Raw genomic sequence first — 17,901 nt, forward strand, 5'->3', positions numbered from 1 at the left:
CGATTCCATACTTTTTGCCAGGGGTTGTAGAAAGTGTATTTTAAATAGAAAATAAATCAACAGAAACTATAATGTCTAAAGGTGGACTAAAGGACTGTGCCAACGAAAAGAAAATAATAAAATCAAACTAAACTGCCTAACCAAAAACACTAAACTAACCAAAATACAAAAATAGCACCCGCCCCTAACCTAGTGTGTCTAAACAAATGTGCTCCTGCGTGTGTGTATATGTAGGGTGCCCATCTAACCTGTCCACACAGTAGACAAACAGAAATGAGGTGGAGTAATCAGTGTGCTCAAACAATGCGAGTTGTTACCAAAGATTAGATTTTAATCGCTCTCACTCTCACAATCAGCGTTTGTATCTGCCGCGCTCACACCGCTCCATGCTCTTTAGTGAACTATCGTGTACCACACTGTACTATAGTGTATTATAGTGAACTGCAGTGTACCAGAGGTCGTGCAGTGTACTATAAAGGCCGGAGGGATGCAGCGCGAGGCGGGGGCGCGGGTACGGGAGGTGATGACAAATACAAAGTAATAACTTTAACACCCAGCAACGGCATAGTAACCACCTAACAACTGCCTAGCAACATCTTAGCAACCACCACAGATACCATAGCAACAGCTTAGCAACCACCTAGCAACACCTTAGTAACCACCTAACAACTGCCTAGCAACATCTTAGCAACCACCACAGATACCATAGCAACACCTTAGCAACCACCTACGAACACCTTAGTAACCACCTAGCAACTGCCTAGCAACACATTGACAACCAACACGAACACCATAGCAACCACCTAACAACTGCTTAGCAACCACCACGAACACCATAACAACACTCTAGCAACCACCTAGTCACACCTTAGCAACCACCTAACAACTGCTTAGCAACACCTTAGCAACCACCACAGACACCATAGCAACCACCAAGCAACACCTTAGGAACCACCTAGCAACTGCTAAGCAACACCTTAGCAACCACCACAGATACCATAGCAACAGCTTACCAACCACCTAGCAACTGTTTAGCAACCACCAGACACCATAGCAACCACCTAACATGCCATATACTGCACACTAAACACAGCCCACCCCACACACTTCACACCAAAATTACCATACAACCTACAGTAGCAACTATCTGTGAAAACCTTACCAACTAATTTAGATAGCAACTGTCTATTAATACTTAACTTAGCAACCACTTTTCCAAGCCAAGTTTGATCACGAACTTTCCCATTCTAGGGCCATTTTTGGTTCTACATACTCATCTGTAGAAAAGCAGTAGGATTAAACAGTCTTAGAGTACTGAACCATGGCTTCATTTCATATGAAGCCAACTACACACACGCAACCTGGCACATCATGTGACTGTAATGTTCCTCCATAAAGTACATGACTACTACTACGGATTCTTGATTTAAATTTTTCTTCTTCACACTGCATCTCCAGCATCAGCAGAATCAGGTCTACCAGAGTCAACCTATAGTCCACACACACTGCTGGCAGATTATACTGCCCACTCTGACACACAGACAGACAGAAACATTAGCATGAGCACCTAGATCTGAAAGGAGATACAGGATAAGATACATCAGTAAACAGGCAACACCATTCAGTGTGATGAGTTCTTCAAACCTAAGAGTGAGAGTGAATATGTACAAGCACAAGAGTGTGAGATTGCAAGAGGGAGAGTGACCAAGAGAGTGTGTGACAGAAAGTAAGTAAGAGAGAAGGCAAAAGTGAAAGATCGAGTGTGAAAGAGAATATGAGAACGAAAGAGAGGGACAGAAAAAAAAGTGAGAGAGAGGAAGGAATCCTTGCCAGAAAAGTGGGTTACAACAATACCTGCAGGTCATGAATGATTCAACAGAGGAAGCAAGGTAGGAGTAGAGAGAAAGAGAGCCAATGAACAAATACAAGCAATCTTTTGAGAATCTCACATTTGGGCAATCAGCTTAAACCCTAAAAAGAGAAACGTGTGGTCCACTGAATAACAGTTTTACAGTTTATACATTTACTTTTCCTCCAGTTTGTCTTACACTATGTTTAAATGCAGAGTAACTAACAGGTTGTTACACTTATTAAAGACAGATTTCACTCATTGCTACAGTACAGAGTATGTCTAAAGTTTTTTTGAGTAAAATACACACAGATTCTAACAGATATTAAATCATGTCACAATGTTACCAGCCTGGAAACTGTAGTGGGGTCCACATTTATTGCATTAGATGGGAAATCAGCACCATCTGCTGTAGAACCAGATCTATAGCTCTTCATCTTAGACAGGATAATGTAGCAAAATATGTAACTAAATAAATGAATGATGAATATTATGTAATGTGTACAAGATTAAGACTTTTTAGATTCCTTTTAGATAATTTATATAAAAGATTACAGAGCTGCCTAATTTCACTTGTTCTTAATGTGGATTAGTTAGTCTAACCATGTTAAAGACCAGCTGAATGTGTTTAGAGTTTTTGTTCTAAATGAAATTGTGAACGTGTCTGAACGGAGCAGAAGTCACTATCACAGTCAGCTCCTTTCACCGTGCTGTGATTGTGGATCTGAAATTTAACACTCCAAAAATTACATGCCATTGACATCCACTTACAGAAAAAGTAAAGTTCAAATACTCAAAAATTACTTTCTAATATCATCCCAAATGTGTTTACCAACAGTATGTTATATTGTGTTTCAGGTTATTTTTTCAGGTTTACCACCTGAACAAATCTATATACAAATTTAAGGAGATTCAATATCCCTTTTAATCACTTTTGGAATACTTGGAGATAAATAAAACAATTGTAGGTGTCATTAGAAGCTGCTTTATACTTGTAGCTGTCATCAGAAAACATTGAGTCTGTTTTTACACTGCCTGGCCAAAAAGCGCTCTCCTGCACATCACAAAGATTTTCAATGGGGTTAATGGGGTTATGGTGGCCAATCCATGTAAGAAAATTACGAATTTATGCTCCCTGAAGCACTCCTTCACAATTGCAGCCCCATTAATCCCGGCATTGTCATCTTGGAATATTCCCGTGCCAACAGGGAAGAAAAAATCTATTGATGGAATAACCTGCTCAATCAGTATATTCAAGAAGTCAGCTGACCTCATTGTTTCAGCACGTACTGTTGTTGAACCCAGACCTGACCAACTGCAGCAATACCACATAATTTACTTAAATCCAGGTGGCGTGTATTTTCAAGGAAGAGGGAAAAATAATCACCTTATGGTGTAAAAGACTAAATGTTATAAGGGCCCTATATAAATGACATTATATTAATATACTGTGCACAGCAAGTCTGACTTTACTTAACCTACAGTGTGTATGTGTGTTTACAGTATGGACAAGATACCTCATGAGATGGGAGAAGCCTGAGGCAGCTGGAAAGCACTTCCTCCTGCAGAGATACAGTCTGCTGCATAAATGAGAGGGCATCGAGTAGGTGCCGCTGTTTCTCTTCTTTGATGCAAATGAGCAAGCTCCAAGCATCAAAAAGAATTTACTGATTATTATTTACTGAACAATTATTTGACCTAAATCTAAATAAAGCAAGCAAACCTGTGTGTACATATCTTCGCCTCCAAGCTCTGCAGTTGTGTTTAAGACGCTCTAAATGAGGTGATACCAAAAACCTTCATCCCCGACAAACTCCTGAGCTTGATCCAGTAAAGCTAGGGCCTGACCATGCTGCTGCTCCAGACTGGCCAGAACAGCCAAAAGGTGATAACTCTTAGCCAGTGAAGTTTGGTCTCCAAGTTCCTGGACATACAAAGAGCAATTTCAGGAGAAGCATGTTATGAATGAATCACAGATGCAGAGAAAACCAACAGCCAGCTGGCACGCTCTGTGTGCTGCTGGATAAAACAAATTCAGGACAGCTGTGTGTGTGTGTCTGCTCTCACCTTGGCCACCAGGTGAGTCTCAGCCAGCAAGCTTCTAGCAGGCTGGTACAGACCCAGACTGAGACACACAGAGGCCTTATCCAGCCACAGCTCTTGTTCAGTGTACCTGTGCCATCTCCTGGACGTACTGCCTACAGCTGCAGACTTCTCACTGCCAGGAGCCTGTAGAAGTGGTTTGGATATTGCATTGCATTATTTGTAAGACATCCACAGTAAAGTTTCAGAGAGAAGAATGTATTTGCTGTTTCACCAGCACGTTTCCAGCAGTGCTACTTGCAACAGACTAACCTTGTCTAGCTTGACTTCACTCTTCAATTGATATTAATTTCTTTCTTTTTGAAGAGCAATTGCCTTAGTCATTCATCATTTATCATTGTAATTCATCATTTATTTATCTATAATATATAATACAAGACTTCTTAAGAGAGTTGTCAATGTTATCTGCACTGATTTAGACAACAATCATTAATTTACAGTGCATCCGGAAAGTATTCACAGCGCTTCACTTTTTTCACATTTTGTAATGTTACAGCCTTATTCCTTATTACACCTGGCACAAATCTGGGGAAGGATACAGAAAAAAATTCTGCTGCTTTGGAGGTCCCAATGAGCACAGTGGCCTCCATCATTCGTAAATGGAAGAAGTTTGGAACCACAGGACTCTTCCTAGAGCTGGTCGGCCGTCAAAATTAAGCAAATACTTATGTAAATATGATTTTTGATTTTAATAAATTTTCAAAGCTCTCAAGAAAACTTTTTTCACATTGTCATAATGGGGTATTTTGTGTAGAATTTTGAGGAAAGAGATTAATTTAATACAATTTGAAATAAGGCTGTAACGTAACAAAATGTGGAAAAAGTGATGCGCTGTGAATACTTTCCGGATGTACTGTAATAATAAAAAAAGTTAGGCCAAGCCCTGTTGTATAAAACCAACATATTCAATTCAATACAACAAAAGTTGTCACAAAGCAGTTTTACAGGGAAAAACAGGTCCTCGCCTCTTAAGAGCAGCACCACAGAGATGCCAATATTTATAGTGACACAGTGGCAAGGAAAAACTCCATTTAAGAGAAACCTTGGAAGGAACCAAGACTCAGTCAGAGAAACCCATCCTACTCGAGTTGACCTGCTCAGTACAATCAAATAAACAAATAACAGAACAAAACAACAGAACAGAGAAATAATGTAATATATAATAGATAATGTAACATGTACTAATTATATAATATAGAGCTATGGCTAATATAGAAAACAGATTCTGAGTGCGTTAATGTTGATCAGTGCATACTCCTTAAATGTTCAGCTCAGCATAAGAATAAACTGTTTTTGTTTAATATCACTGAACACTCAGAATCATTCTAGAACCATAATATAATACACACGTTTTAACATACATAAAAAAAAAAAAAACATAGCTCGCGCCATCTGCTCGTTCTCAGGAATATGAGCCACGTTCAGCAACCCTTTTCTGTATGGTGAGAATGACTCAAGCCCCACGTAACAACAGGCTTTTATTATCCTGAAAAAAAAATCTCTGGTTATGTTGTAGTGCATATGTAAGGTAATGCCATAATGTCCTATAAACATTGTCATTTATACATCACTATTAAAATGTTCTGAAAATTGTTTTCATCATCAATTTTCTGTATAAAAACCAACATATATAAATCAATTTCATTTAAACTTCTAAACTGTCCTGATCTGTGTACAGTTTAGAACAGGGAGTTTCAAAACATGTCCCACGGGCCAGAACTGGCAAAATTAAGGTTTCAGTCTGGCCCATCAAATAAATTGTGAACCCTCATTCTTAATGGCAATGAATTCTTAAAGAGTTCAGCTGCTTATTAAAGGAATCTTCTCTCCTTAAACTGCACTGACATTAATGTACAGGCACGACCAGCGAGACAGTCAAATCCCACAGCACAACCAGAATCTCTTTAACTGTAGGTGAGACACTGTACACCCCAGGATGCTGACTATAGATCTGGCAAAGTCAGTGCTTTGAAAAAAGACACAATGAAATAAAAACCATTTGATTCTCTGTAAAGTCCTCAGAGTTTCTTAAAATTAAATAGATAATTAATTGTAACTTATTTAATGTAATGAACTTCTACTTGAGCTTATCCACACACACACACACACACACACACACACACACACACACACACACACACACACACACACAATACTGGACCTGTCAGATCTTTTGTTCTTTTTACCCAAAGTAAAAGCATGTAGTAATGGATAATAATGATTGAAATGGATTTGAGTATAACTAGAAATCTTCTTAAAACACATCAGGAAAATATTATAATTGAATGTACACCAGTCATCAAAATTTACATAATAATAGAGATTAATAAACAATGTAATTCTCTTCATTTTATTCTGTTTAGTTTAATCTGTTCACGCTGAATTGCATTCTTTAATAAAAAGTCAGGTCTGACTGATACACGTGTCTAGAGATCATGGTCTTTTTCCTGTGAGGCTATTCAACGTCATCAGATCCAGTTCAGCAGATCGATGGAGCATGTAGCGGTCTTTGACTCTTAGAAGAGTAAAACTACCTCCACTTTCACGCTGACTGGACCTAAATATTCCCACTTCATCCACAAGCAAGCCAGCTGAAACTCTGAGATCTCAGAGGGGATCCATGCAAGACTTTTCTGCTCTACTGGCTCTTTGATTATAAGTGCCAAGACACAAAACATTACACTGCGGTCATCTAATGACTGATAGTGAGGAGACAGACAGTCACCTCCTGTTGGGAATACACTGACCTGCACTTTAATGCCACTGTCCTGTCTAAAACACTGGCGGACCACCTCAGGACACTCAAACTGAGCCCGCTCTTCAGGGCTGGAAGTTGGGGAGGCATCTAAAATCGAACCTTTGGGCTTTTTCTCAACAGGAGGAGGCTGAAAAGACATATTTGAATTTTTAAATGAATGTGCACACAGACATGGTAAAATGCTGCAATTTTTACTGTTCACTGCATAGTTGTTTATTTGTTATGTACACACTCGTGGTGTCTTAAATAGTCTTAAAATGTCTTAAATACCACACCCACTACCAGGTCTTCCTTAATCTCATGCATTTATTTCACCTTGCCATGAGCATGCATTCTGGCCGGTGTTCAATCCATTGGCTTGGGTAACACTTGACCAATGAACAGTTTACATACTGCTATCCAATAATGACTTTTGGCATGAGTGTGTGTCTATATCATTGTACAGGGATTGATATTCCATAGTTTCAAGGAGGAGATTTATTTAGTAATAGCTACAAACCTCTTTTGCCTTTCTCTCTTTCTTTTTCTTTTTTGATGCTGGCTGCTGACGCAGGCGGAGCTGGAATATTCAAATTCTTCTGTTCCTCTTTGATGACTTCCAGTGCTCTTTCCATGTACACCTGAAGACATCATTTCACACAAAGAAAATGTCTGTTATTTATTGAAGCACAACTAAAGCTCAACTATTTGTATACATACACAATGCATGCAAAAAGTCCTGGGACACACATATTAATCAATGAATTCTGGAGTTTTATTCACACCAACTTACAAAGTAGTAGAAAGTGTGTAAAAATACCTTTTTTTTTCTTCTATGTATTTCACCATCAACTCTGAATGATTTTATTGAAAAGTGAAAGTGTTTGTGAACCATAGCAACTCACATAAAGTTACAGTGCAAGGCTTCCAAATGCTGAAACACTTTAAAGTGAATAAAATGTACCAATGCCCTGCTGACTCAATAACTGTAGCTTTCCAGACCCACTGTTAGAGCTACAACTCCAGGGGGAACCAATTCCATATTGATGCTTATGGATTTAGAATTGCATGTCATAAAAACTAATATCTGTGTAATATCTAGCTGTCCCAACACTTTTGTCCAAATAATGTTTTTGATTATCGTTACTTTAACAAATTGCTAATCTTAAAATCATCGCAAAATCAATTAAAAAAAAAAAAATTATTTCTAATTTTTTCCCATTTTCTCCCCAATTTAGTCAAAGTCAAAGTGGTTTTTATTGTCATTTCAGCTATATACAGAGTACACAGTGAAACGAAACAACGTTCCTCCAGGGACCATGGTGCACATAAACACAGTGTAGACAGAACAATAAGTACAACAGTAAAAAAGTGCAGACAGACAATACAACACAATACAGACAAAGAATAATAAATAACAAGACAGTGTGCAAATTATGCAGTGTGCAAAAAAGACCAGTGAGGTAGTAATTACCTCTATTACACAGTGTGCAATAGAGTCCAGTGAGGTAGTAGGGTTTTTAGTGCTTCCATTTTCTGGGGTAAGTGGTGTAAGAGTGTGTGTGCATGTACAGAAAAACCATCAGTTCAGTCTCTGCAGTTGAGGATTCTGATGGCTTGGGGGTAGAAGCTGTTGCAGAATCTGGTCGTGCTGGACCGGATGCTGCGGTACCTTCTTCCCGAAGGCAGGAGGGAGAACAGTTCGTGTGAGGGATGAGTGGGGTCATTCACAATGCTGGTTGCTTTGCGGATGCTGCGGGTGGTGTAAATGTCCGTGATGGAGGGGAGAGAGACGCCGATGATCCTCTCAGCTGTCCTCACAATACGCTGGAGGGTCTTGCGGTCAGAGACGGTGCAGGTCCCAAACCAGGCAGTGATGCAGCTGCTCAGGATGCTCTCAATGGTCCCTCTATAGAAGAGTGTGAGGATGGGTGGAGGGAGACGGGCTTTTCTCAGCTTCCGGAGGAAGTAGAGACGCTGCTGGGCTTTCTTGGCTGTAGAGCTGGTGTTCAGGGTCCAGGTGAGGTTATCTGCTAAGTGGACACCAAGGAACTTGGTGCTCTTAACAATCTCCACAGAGGACCCGTCGATGTTGAGTGGAGAGTGGGTGTGTTGTGCTCTCCTGAAGTCAACAACCATTTCCTTTGTCTTGTCCACATTCAGGTGAAGGTTGTTGACTGTACACCAGTCTGTCAGCTGCTGCACCTCCTCTCTGTATGCTGACTCGTCGCCTTTGGTGATGAGACCCAGCACGGTTGTATCATCGGCGAACTTGATAAAGCTGTTAGAACTGTGTTTTGCAGCACAGTCATGAGTCAGCAGGGTGAACAGCAGAGGACTCAGGACACTGCCCTGGGGGGCCCCAGTGTTCAGTGTGATGGAGCTGGAGGTGCTGCCCCCGAACCGGACTGACTGGGGTCTGCCCGTCAGAAAGTCCAGGATCCAGTTGCAGAGGGGGGTGTTGAGGCCGAGCGAGCTTAGCTTCCTGGTGAGGTTCTGTGGGATGATGGTGTTGAATGCTGAACTGAAGTCTATAAACAGCATTCTGACGTAAGTGTCCTTCTTCTCCAGGTGGGTGAGGGAGAGATGAAGGGTGGTGGTGATGGCATCGTCCGTGGATTAATTGGGACGATACGCAAACTGCAGGGGGTCCAGTGAAGAGGGCAGTCGTGTCTTGATGTTCCTCATGACTAGCCTCTCGAAGCACTTCATGATGATGGGTGTAAGTGCAACGGGACGGTAGTCATTGAGGCAGGACACTGTGGACTTCTTCGGCACGGGGACGATGGTGGTGGACTTGAGGCACGTTGGGACAGTGGCGCTGCACAGGGAGATGTTGAAGATGTCCGTGAGAACATCTGTCAGCTGGTCTGCGCACTCCCTGAGCACTCTGCCGGGGATGTTGTCTGGTCCAGCTTTCCGTGGGTTGACTCTGCACAGAGTGTTCCTCACTCCACTGCAGTCAGGCACAACACCTGCTCGTCCAATACACGGCCAATTACCCAACCCACTCATTAGGACCCCCCCCTCCCCCCTATCACTAGTAATGCCCCAACACACCAGGAGGGTGAAGACTAACACATGCTTCCTCCGATACATGTGAAGCCAGCCACCGCTTCTTTTCGAGCTGCAGCGTGCGGCTCAGCTCCGATACATCAGCTCACAGACGCCCTGTGCTGCAGACATTACCCTGGGAGTGATGTGGGGAGAGAGCGCCATCTACCCACCCAGAGGGAGCAGGGCCAATTTTGCTCCCTCAAAGGCAAAGCATTCCTTGATGGCAAAGCATGCAACTTGATGGCAAAGGGCCAATTTTGATGGCAGGGCCAATTTTGCTCCCTCTGACGCCGGCAGCTTGATGGCAAAGCTGCATGAGCTGGGATTCAAACCTGCGACCTCCTGCTCATAGTGGCAGCGCCTTAGACCGCTGGACCACTCGGAGCCGCAAAATCAATTTTTAAATTAAATATTAAACACCCTAAAGACCACGGAACTGAAACACCCTTCAATACTACAAGCACACATGATCACAATTCCATTACACTGTTATTTAACACTAAATTAGCATTGCCATATTAAAGATTATAAACACTTTAAAGACTCACAGTGTTATACATATTTATGTAAGTTTATTAAATTAAAACAAGACAGAGGAAAAACTAAAACTATCCGCATGCGACTTTTAGAATAGAGAATTCCATCCAAATGTAAAACAGGGAAGATAAAATGAGTGAAATTTCTAACAAGCCCTTTGCTGGAGTAGAAAGCAATCAGATTAGGTTTGTGAGGGAACAAGCCTTTGATGACAGCACCAGTATCACCTTTGGGGGACACCGAATTTGCACTTGCATCATCTGTACACCTTACTAAAAAACCTGAATAGCTTTGCCTAAGTGTAGGTGATGTTTAAATAAAAAACTTATAAGTCACATACAATAAACAAAAATACTGAACACTGAAAAGTAAAATTGGCATTCTACATATGCCTTGTCTTGTTTCTTAACCTTCCAGATCTGCAGTACAGCGGAATATGCAAGAAACAGGTACTGCTGGTGCCGGGAAGATGCTTTGGATTCCATGAGAGCCAGCAGCGTATTTGCCCTCACGAGGCAATCTAGATGCCACACTTCCTTTAGGTCCAACACACTGCTCACCGGAATCACCCCTTCTGGCTGCTCAGAGGTTCCTAACGGGAATAAATATGCTGTTAGAGGCAGAAGAGGGCTAAAGTAGATGTGCAACCGAACCAGTTTCTGGATTATAAACAAGGCATCCTCTGTAAAGAGGATTATAACATTTATATCTCATATCAGGCAACCACTGTATATAGACGTTTTAGCAAGCATCAGTTTCTCTCTATGAATGCCCTAGTTGTATACATTGCTCTCAAAGCATCCACATCATAAAAACTTCCAATATATATATATATATATATATCTTTTTTAAATCTTCATGGATATTGGATTGTATTATAAACAAATATCTAGTTAGATCATCTAGCTTACCAAGGCTCTGGCTTGAGTCCGAGGTGGAAGAGAGAATAATTTGTATGGACTTCTGAATCTCCAGCTGTGCTTCCAACAAAGGGAAATTATTAGAGTACTGCCACTCCCCAAATTCCAGAAGAAAATCCACTTTCTGCTTCAGATTATCAACACTCTGTAAAAAGACAACACAGCACAAAGAAACATCAAAAGCCTACTTAATGTTAATATTAAACACAGGTCTCAAATGTAAGGGTACAATAGTTTCCAGCTAAAGCAACTTTCTGCAGTATACTTGAATGTCCAGCAGGTGTCACTGTATTACAGCACATGTAGAAATGAAAATGGAAACGAGTTCTTTAGCATAAACCCCAGGAAAGCCCAGATTTGAGATTTGAGAGATTTTTTTTGCATCATAAAAGCTACAATTAATATTACATATTGGCAGAGTATGGTGGATTATATTTTCCATTGTAGCACTCTAGAATATTAGAAAGTACTAATATAAGCTAAATTCCTCAAAAATGAATCTGTTTAAATTTGGTATTGTATGTACATGTTCAGTGCCTAAAAAATAAAAAGATAAATACAGCTCTTAATCATATGTAACCTGCATATACTGTCTGTTTATGTGTTTTAGAGCTGGAAGGGGAAATGTCAATGTGTGTAGCTAATCAATACACTGCATGCATTGATGTTTCATATGCACCTGTAGGGTATTGATGGCATTTTGGTAGCAGGACAGCTTCTGTCGTTTGTCTATTGCACAGAGAGCCACATGATGCCACATCAGAGCACAGTCTAGCTCTCCCTCCTCAGTAAACCTCTGCACGTCCAGCACAACACTCTGACCCTGCTGAGCCTTTACCAGCACCCGCTGCTTATAGAGAAGTCTGAAAACACACACAGTCATTTAGACAGCATATATGACACAGGCCCATGCCCAACACTATGCACCTATATACTTCTAATTGATACATATTTCACTTTAGAGAGGTAACAAACACCACTACCTCCAATGCGGGATAATTACATTTAATGTTATTAAAAGTGTTATAAGAATATCCTTGTTATTTTCAATAAACGGTGACAACATGAACTCACAGTCTATGTGAGCTACAAAGAAGCTCTCTGATGGCTTGATCCAGGACCTGCAGGCCTCTCTTTAAATTACCAGTGTCAGCATGGATATGAAATAGCACATTGTACATGGCTGCTATTACTGCCAGGACATCTTCAGCTCTACCTATAAAAAAGAGCAAGAGAGAAAAGGAGAAAGAGGGAAATAAAGAGAAAGAAAATGAGACAAACCGAAATAAAAATGCCTGTGTAACAATGTTTGCATTATGCCTTAATTTCAACGTGAGGAGATTAATGTTCAACAAACTCACAATAAATGCCTGATTACTTTTGCCCCATTTCTGCCTAAAGCACATGAAATTATGCATGGTTGGAAGCCCCCCCAACCCCTCCACTCCTTCCAACCAGGGGGTCAGCCATGTCCGTCAGCATTAACACTCAACAGTCTCAAGTGTGATCTGAATAAGACAGGCAAAGCAGGACACAGTGGACAAAAAAAGCATGAACAGACAGGCGAGAGAGTGTGGCAGGCAGTGAAAGACGGAGCAGGAGAGCTGGTCAGGGGGGTTGGGGGTTTGAGTAATGGAGAAATCTGGGAGAGGGGGTCGTAAAAGTAGGCAAACATAATTGCTTTTCCGACGTTTTGTGTGAGGTAACTGAGCATGCCTGTCTGTTTCCTCTGCTCGCTGCTGCTCTCTAAGCCCGTTGGCCCATCCCCCGTCTTCTGTTCATGGGGCGGCGCTTCCTGCTTAAAGGCATGTGGTGCCTCTTCCCTCTCATGTCAGCATTGGTGGTTCAGTGGTAGAATTCTCGCCTGCCACGCGGGAGGCCCGGGTTCGATTCCCGGCCAATGCAGTCAAAACTTTTCTTTTTCCTTTCCTTTTTGAATTTTCCATACCCACTAGCCAAAGAGTATCATTTTTAGAGCACTAATTATTTTATTTTATTATTAGCATAGTGATAAGAGTAAAAAGATTATACAGGGTTTTCAACCTATTTTTCCACAAGTGGATATGACAGCACATCTACTTACTGTCAGTGTCCGCCGCTGTGGTCACAGGCTCTGCTTGAGGTTTCTTTTGAACGTTCACCACTTCACATTTTTCCTGTAAAAGAAAAAGGTTGAAGTGTTTATTAATGCCCTTTATTTCAACAGTATATTAGTAGTACACACATTCAAGCTTACACGTTCTTGTTTTTCGCTAAATTAAAGAGCCTGATATAACACAAAATGCATGGAATCATTTAAAATGGTTTAACTCAGCAATAAGAGTGTTTTTTCTTTTAACAATAAGTATTAAGTAAATACAATATAAATCAATAACCAATTCATTTTTTTCCCTTTATTTTAGGCAAATATTGAGTAGTTTAATTAAATTTCTTCACCATCTTACATTGCCTGGTTGAGGGTATGTGTTGTTCAGAGCTTTCAGAATGAGCTCCAGTGGTTCCCGGAGCTGATGTCTTTGCTCTGGAAAATCTACAAGAGGCAAGCAGGCATTCCAGTAGTGCTTGGCTGCAGACCCACAATGAGTCCAGCTAACGGCCTGTTCAGCATAGCTAAAGATATAGGAAAAGCAAACATTTGTAAACAGAGTGGAAATCACATGATATGTCTGGAGAAAAGTCCATGATGTATAGCTGATGTGCACATTTTCTGGCCTGTGATTTTTTTTTTTTTATTAAGTTATGTGTAGAATTTTTGCCATTAAATAAATGCTTATAGGTGAATAACATACAACAATAAGTTAGGATGTAGACCTAAAGTGATATACTGCTCTCCCCATGCCCCAAACATGTGCACAGCAGGCAGTTTATCAATAAGACAGGTTTAGTACACTGACCTGATGCTAGACTGGAGCATGTCATGAGCTGCTGTGTAGCTGGAAGGATGTCCAACAGACTTATGAAGCATACTCAATCCTCTGAGACATGCGGAGCTGCTCAACATTTCCTTTACTGTTTTCACACTGTACCTAAACGCAAACACAGTTACACACATTTTCAGCTTACAATCAACTACGCTACTCGAAATAAAGAATTATTTGTCCAAAAACATTTTAAAATAGCCTTGCTTTCCACACCAATGACTCTCTGGATCTTTGTGAATGGGGTAATCTGTGCTAATTTATAATTACTGTACCATAAAAAGATTACATAACACAAAACACTATGCTAAGCAGTATCATGTGTAATGTGTTATTTAAACAAGACCACTAGGTGGCACCTTTTGGTTTCTGGACAATATTTCAGTGTTTCTTTTCTGTCTAAAGAATGGTAAATAAATATTTTCAGTGTAATCCTTTTAACTTAAACCTTTGGACAACTGCTGAGCCTTACACAGCATGATTATGTTCTTCTGCTTCCTTATTCCAGTCTTCTGATAAAACACTTACAGACTGCTTGCTGGGACCTTTGCTTTATGAATAGCAGTCTTCTCCAGTTGCAATGCATTGTGTGTTCAGGTCATGACCAGGTCATGATCAGGGCTCTGGCAGGCAAAGTGAGCAAGCTGAGACCATACGTATAGCTCCACTATTGGATCAGACCACTTGCAGTCTGCTGCCATTTGTGCCAGCTGCCACAGAGAAAGAGAGTGGACATAATAAAAAATAAAAACTGTAATGGCGATACCACTACTAATACTGTCACTTTCTCTTAAAAGCATAACAATCGTATATCATTAAACTTAATAAGAAGTCTGCAGTATGGAACTACAGTGAATACAGTGAATAATACAAACATAATATAACTGGAATTAAAGACATTCTCTACTTTACAAAAAAAATCAGTTCAAAATGACTTTATTACGATATATTAAGTGTTACTAACTATGAAGTGCTTTTACTTCAGTATTCATTAGCAACACATCTTATCTAAAGAGTGTGGCTGTTTTATTTATGCAAATACAAAGATTTTAGGATCTTAGGATATCCACAGTCTGATACATCACAGCATCTTTTACCACTCTGAGGCTGGGCACATAAAATTCCATCAGTCCGAGATTAGAGTTACACAGCAGCATCTCCACTCCCACCAGCACACGGGACATGGCTGCTACAGACTCATTTTTACTCTAGGGGTATTACACAGACAAAGAACAGGTGTGTAAAGGTAAATATTCAGCAACACTGGCAAACACATACAAATTAAATTCATTTAGCACTGCAAACCACAGTAAGCAAAGCAGACTGAGAGCTTTATTATACTCTCTCTTTAATAATTTAGTTTTCTTGATGAGGTGAGTGGAAGTAGATTATATCACACATTATTACACACGTTTAATATGAATCCTGTGCTCTAATTAATTAAAAACGTACTACTTTCATTTAGAGGTTACACATTGCAGAGTATTTTAATTCACACTGTACTCTGCTGGAAAAAGAAGAAGCATTGAAATGTACAAAGTAGTAAAAAATATCTAACACATTTCACTTACAAACACCAAACAAATACATACCTCATCATCAATGTCAAGGTTTTGTCCAATCTGTTGCTGTAGCAGATATTTGGTATTCACCCACGTGCTGATGAGTTGTTTTCTGACCATCATGGGCACCATCGCCTCATTCCCATTGGACAGCCTCAGAGCATAGTGACATACCTGCAGCATGAAACAAAACACCAGCATCCATCTGTTCATCCATTCAGTAACACAAAAGTACCTACATCTATCACTACTCGATTTATTTTTATCCATCCATCACTTCTGAACTCCCTTCACTCAGCCAGCCATTCATCCATCCTTCCGCCATCCGTCGAACTGGCTGTTAGGGAGTGTCAGCTGGCCCACAGAGAGACTTCATACTTTCACAGTCATTGAATCTCATTCTAACAGCTCAGCTCAGCCTTAATTGCTGCAAATCTTATCTCCTTCTAGCAAGCATTTTTAAAATTACATGTTTCTTTTAACAATTAATAATGCTGAGTCCAGTTGGATTATCTCAAGTGAAAAAAGAGGATTTTCAAAATCTGCACGGAATTATACACAATTATGCTTAATTAAAGTAGAAATGAAAACGGAAACACAGCAATGTACTTGCTGATGCCATAAATTGTGAAATTTCATGGGCTGTTTGCATCTAATTTAACTGGGAAGTTGCATGGGGCATTTGCATGTGTAATTTCATTGGGGAAGAGCAACTTCCTTGTTATGCATCTTCTGGGAGATGAGGTAGGCATTGCTCCACCTGGAGATCTGCCTCCAGCCCTGCACCAACCCAGTTAATTAAGATCTAATTAGGTCCAGCTGATTAACATTCTGATGAGAATCTAATTAATAGAAGTCTAATTAAATTGAAGTTTTGTATGAGTCTCGCAAGCATCTGTCTGTCTGAATTTGTTATTAAAAGACTGAACCTAAAACAAATCATGTGCATGTGTTGTTATCATATTCAGGTGCAATTACACCATCTTCCATTTTTTTTGTTTTAATATACTGCACAACACTGAGTTTAGTTGTTGTTAGGTGTTGTAATGTGATTTGATCTATCAGCACTAAATGCCAGGTTCACTAACCCTGCTCCTGTAGAGTTACTGTTCTGCAGGTTATACCTTTACACTAAATCTAACACACACATTTCAACTTATTAAGCACTGCTGGAGGCAGTAATTAGTTGTACTGGGTGGTATTGATTAGTGGTTGAAGCAACAGTCTGCTGAAAAATAGCTCTCCAGAAGCAGCATTAGTGACTTTTCATCTACAAAGTAGCACAGAACTGTAGTAAAGAGTCAAGTAGTCTATATTGTTGGTTTAATTTACAATTTTCATAACACTGGGACATTCCATGGCACTCAACAATGTTGCTGATCATATTAACATAATTGATCCAAGTGAAGCAACCAGCAAAGCCACAACAATTGGTCAAAGGGCACAACCAGGAGCATCCTATTAGTTCTAGGATTTACATTCTCTACGACTTTCCTAGTAAATCAGCAATCAGCATAAACAAAAGCCTTCGCAGGTGATGACAGATAATAACAAATTAAATCTGAAAAATCAGATTTGAGTCACCTTTTTGATTACACGCATTTAGAAGACACCTGCAATCAACTCTCTCACCTCTAAAGCCTTCTTGATATCCTGCACAGCAGCCACCTCCAGAGGAAAGCCATGGGTGGAGCTATGTTTTTCTAGAACCTTTCCTCCACTCTTTTTCACCTTGTCAGCTTGCTGCTGCACTCCACCCTTTGCAGTGTCTTGTTCTGGCTTAATTTGTCCAGCTGCCTCAAACCAAGGTTGGATCATTCCCTGAGCAACAGCATCACACAAGAGGACCAGAAGCACTATATCCCTAGAATGACAGACAAAATAAAAAGACATGCACAATTTAAAACACTATATTTAAAATGAATAAAAACATTCACATGCTTTAATCAGGGTTTGAAAGCACTGCCTTACCCAGTATGGCTGATCTGTTTGAGCAACTCTGTTAGTCGGCTGAACGTGGGTAGAAGAGTAGGGTACTGCTTTTTGGACAGCAAATGAGTGTTATAGTTCCACAGGTACACAGCTGCATTAGCCACCAGCCACGCTTCCTGTATTTCTGCCCCTCGCAGAAAATTATCTGTAGCATAGGCTGACAGCTTTTGGATCCAATCACTGCACAACAACCAAACTGTAGGTGTGAAAATGGTCCAAGACTGAT

General features: G+C 40.3%; 1 protein-coding gene and 1 non-coding gene across 2 annotated transcripts in view; one reads left to right on the plus strand and one right to left on the minus strand.

Annotated features, from left to right (window-relative positions):
• The window catches only part of LOC103043622 (cilia- and flagella-associated protein 46), a 38,421-nt gene continuing 20,520 nt past the window's right edge, over positions 1 to 17,901 (minus strand). Inside the window, 20 exon segments of the mRNA XM_049480967.1 lie at positions 1 to 1,530; positions 3,367 to 3,507; positions 3,573 to 3,773; positions 3,917 to 4,098; positions 5,275 to 5,496; positions 6,678 to 6,837; positions 7,031 to 7,044; positions 7,210 to 7,330; positions 10,694 to 10,875; positions 11,195 to 11,348; positions 11,883 to 12,066; positions 12,278 to 12,419; positions 13,287 to 13,359; positions 13,648 to 13,813; positions 14,098 to 14,229; positions 14,650 to 14,831; positions 15,219 to 15,329; positions 15,714 to 15,857; positions 17,316 to 17,547; positions 17,655 to 17,855. Coding sequence (XP_049336924.1) covers positions 1,333 to 1,530; positions 3,367 to 3,507; positions 3,573 to 3,773; positions 3,917 to 4,098; positions 5,275 to 5,496; positions 6,678 to 6,837; positions 7,031 to 7,044; positions 7,210 to 7,330; positions 10,694 to 10,875; positions 11,195 to 11,348; positions 11,883 to 12,066; positions 12,278 to 12,419; positions 13,287 to 13,359; positions 13,648 to 13,813; positions 14,098 to 14,229; positions 14,650 to 14,831; positions 15,219 to 15,329; positions 15,714 to 15,857; positions 17,316 to 17,547; positions 17,655 to 17,855 — 3,142 coding nt within the window. The 3' untranslated portion in view covers positions 1 to 1,332.
• trnag-gcc (transfer RNA glycine (anticodon GCC)) lies at positions 13,038 to 13,108 on the plus strand. Its single transcript has one exon. It is a non-coding gene; the product is annotated as a tRNA-Gly (tRNA).

This window comes from Astyanax mexicanus, chromosome 7 (genome assembly GCF_023375975.1).
Source record: "Astyanax mexicanus isolate ESR-SI-001 chromosome 7, AstMex3_surface, whole genome shotgun sequence".
Taxonomy (NCBI): Eukaryota; Metazoa; Chordata; class Actinopteri; order Characiformes; family Acestrorhamphidae; genus Astyanax; species Astyanax mexicanus.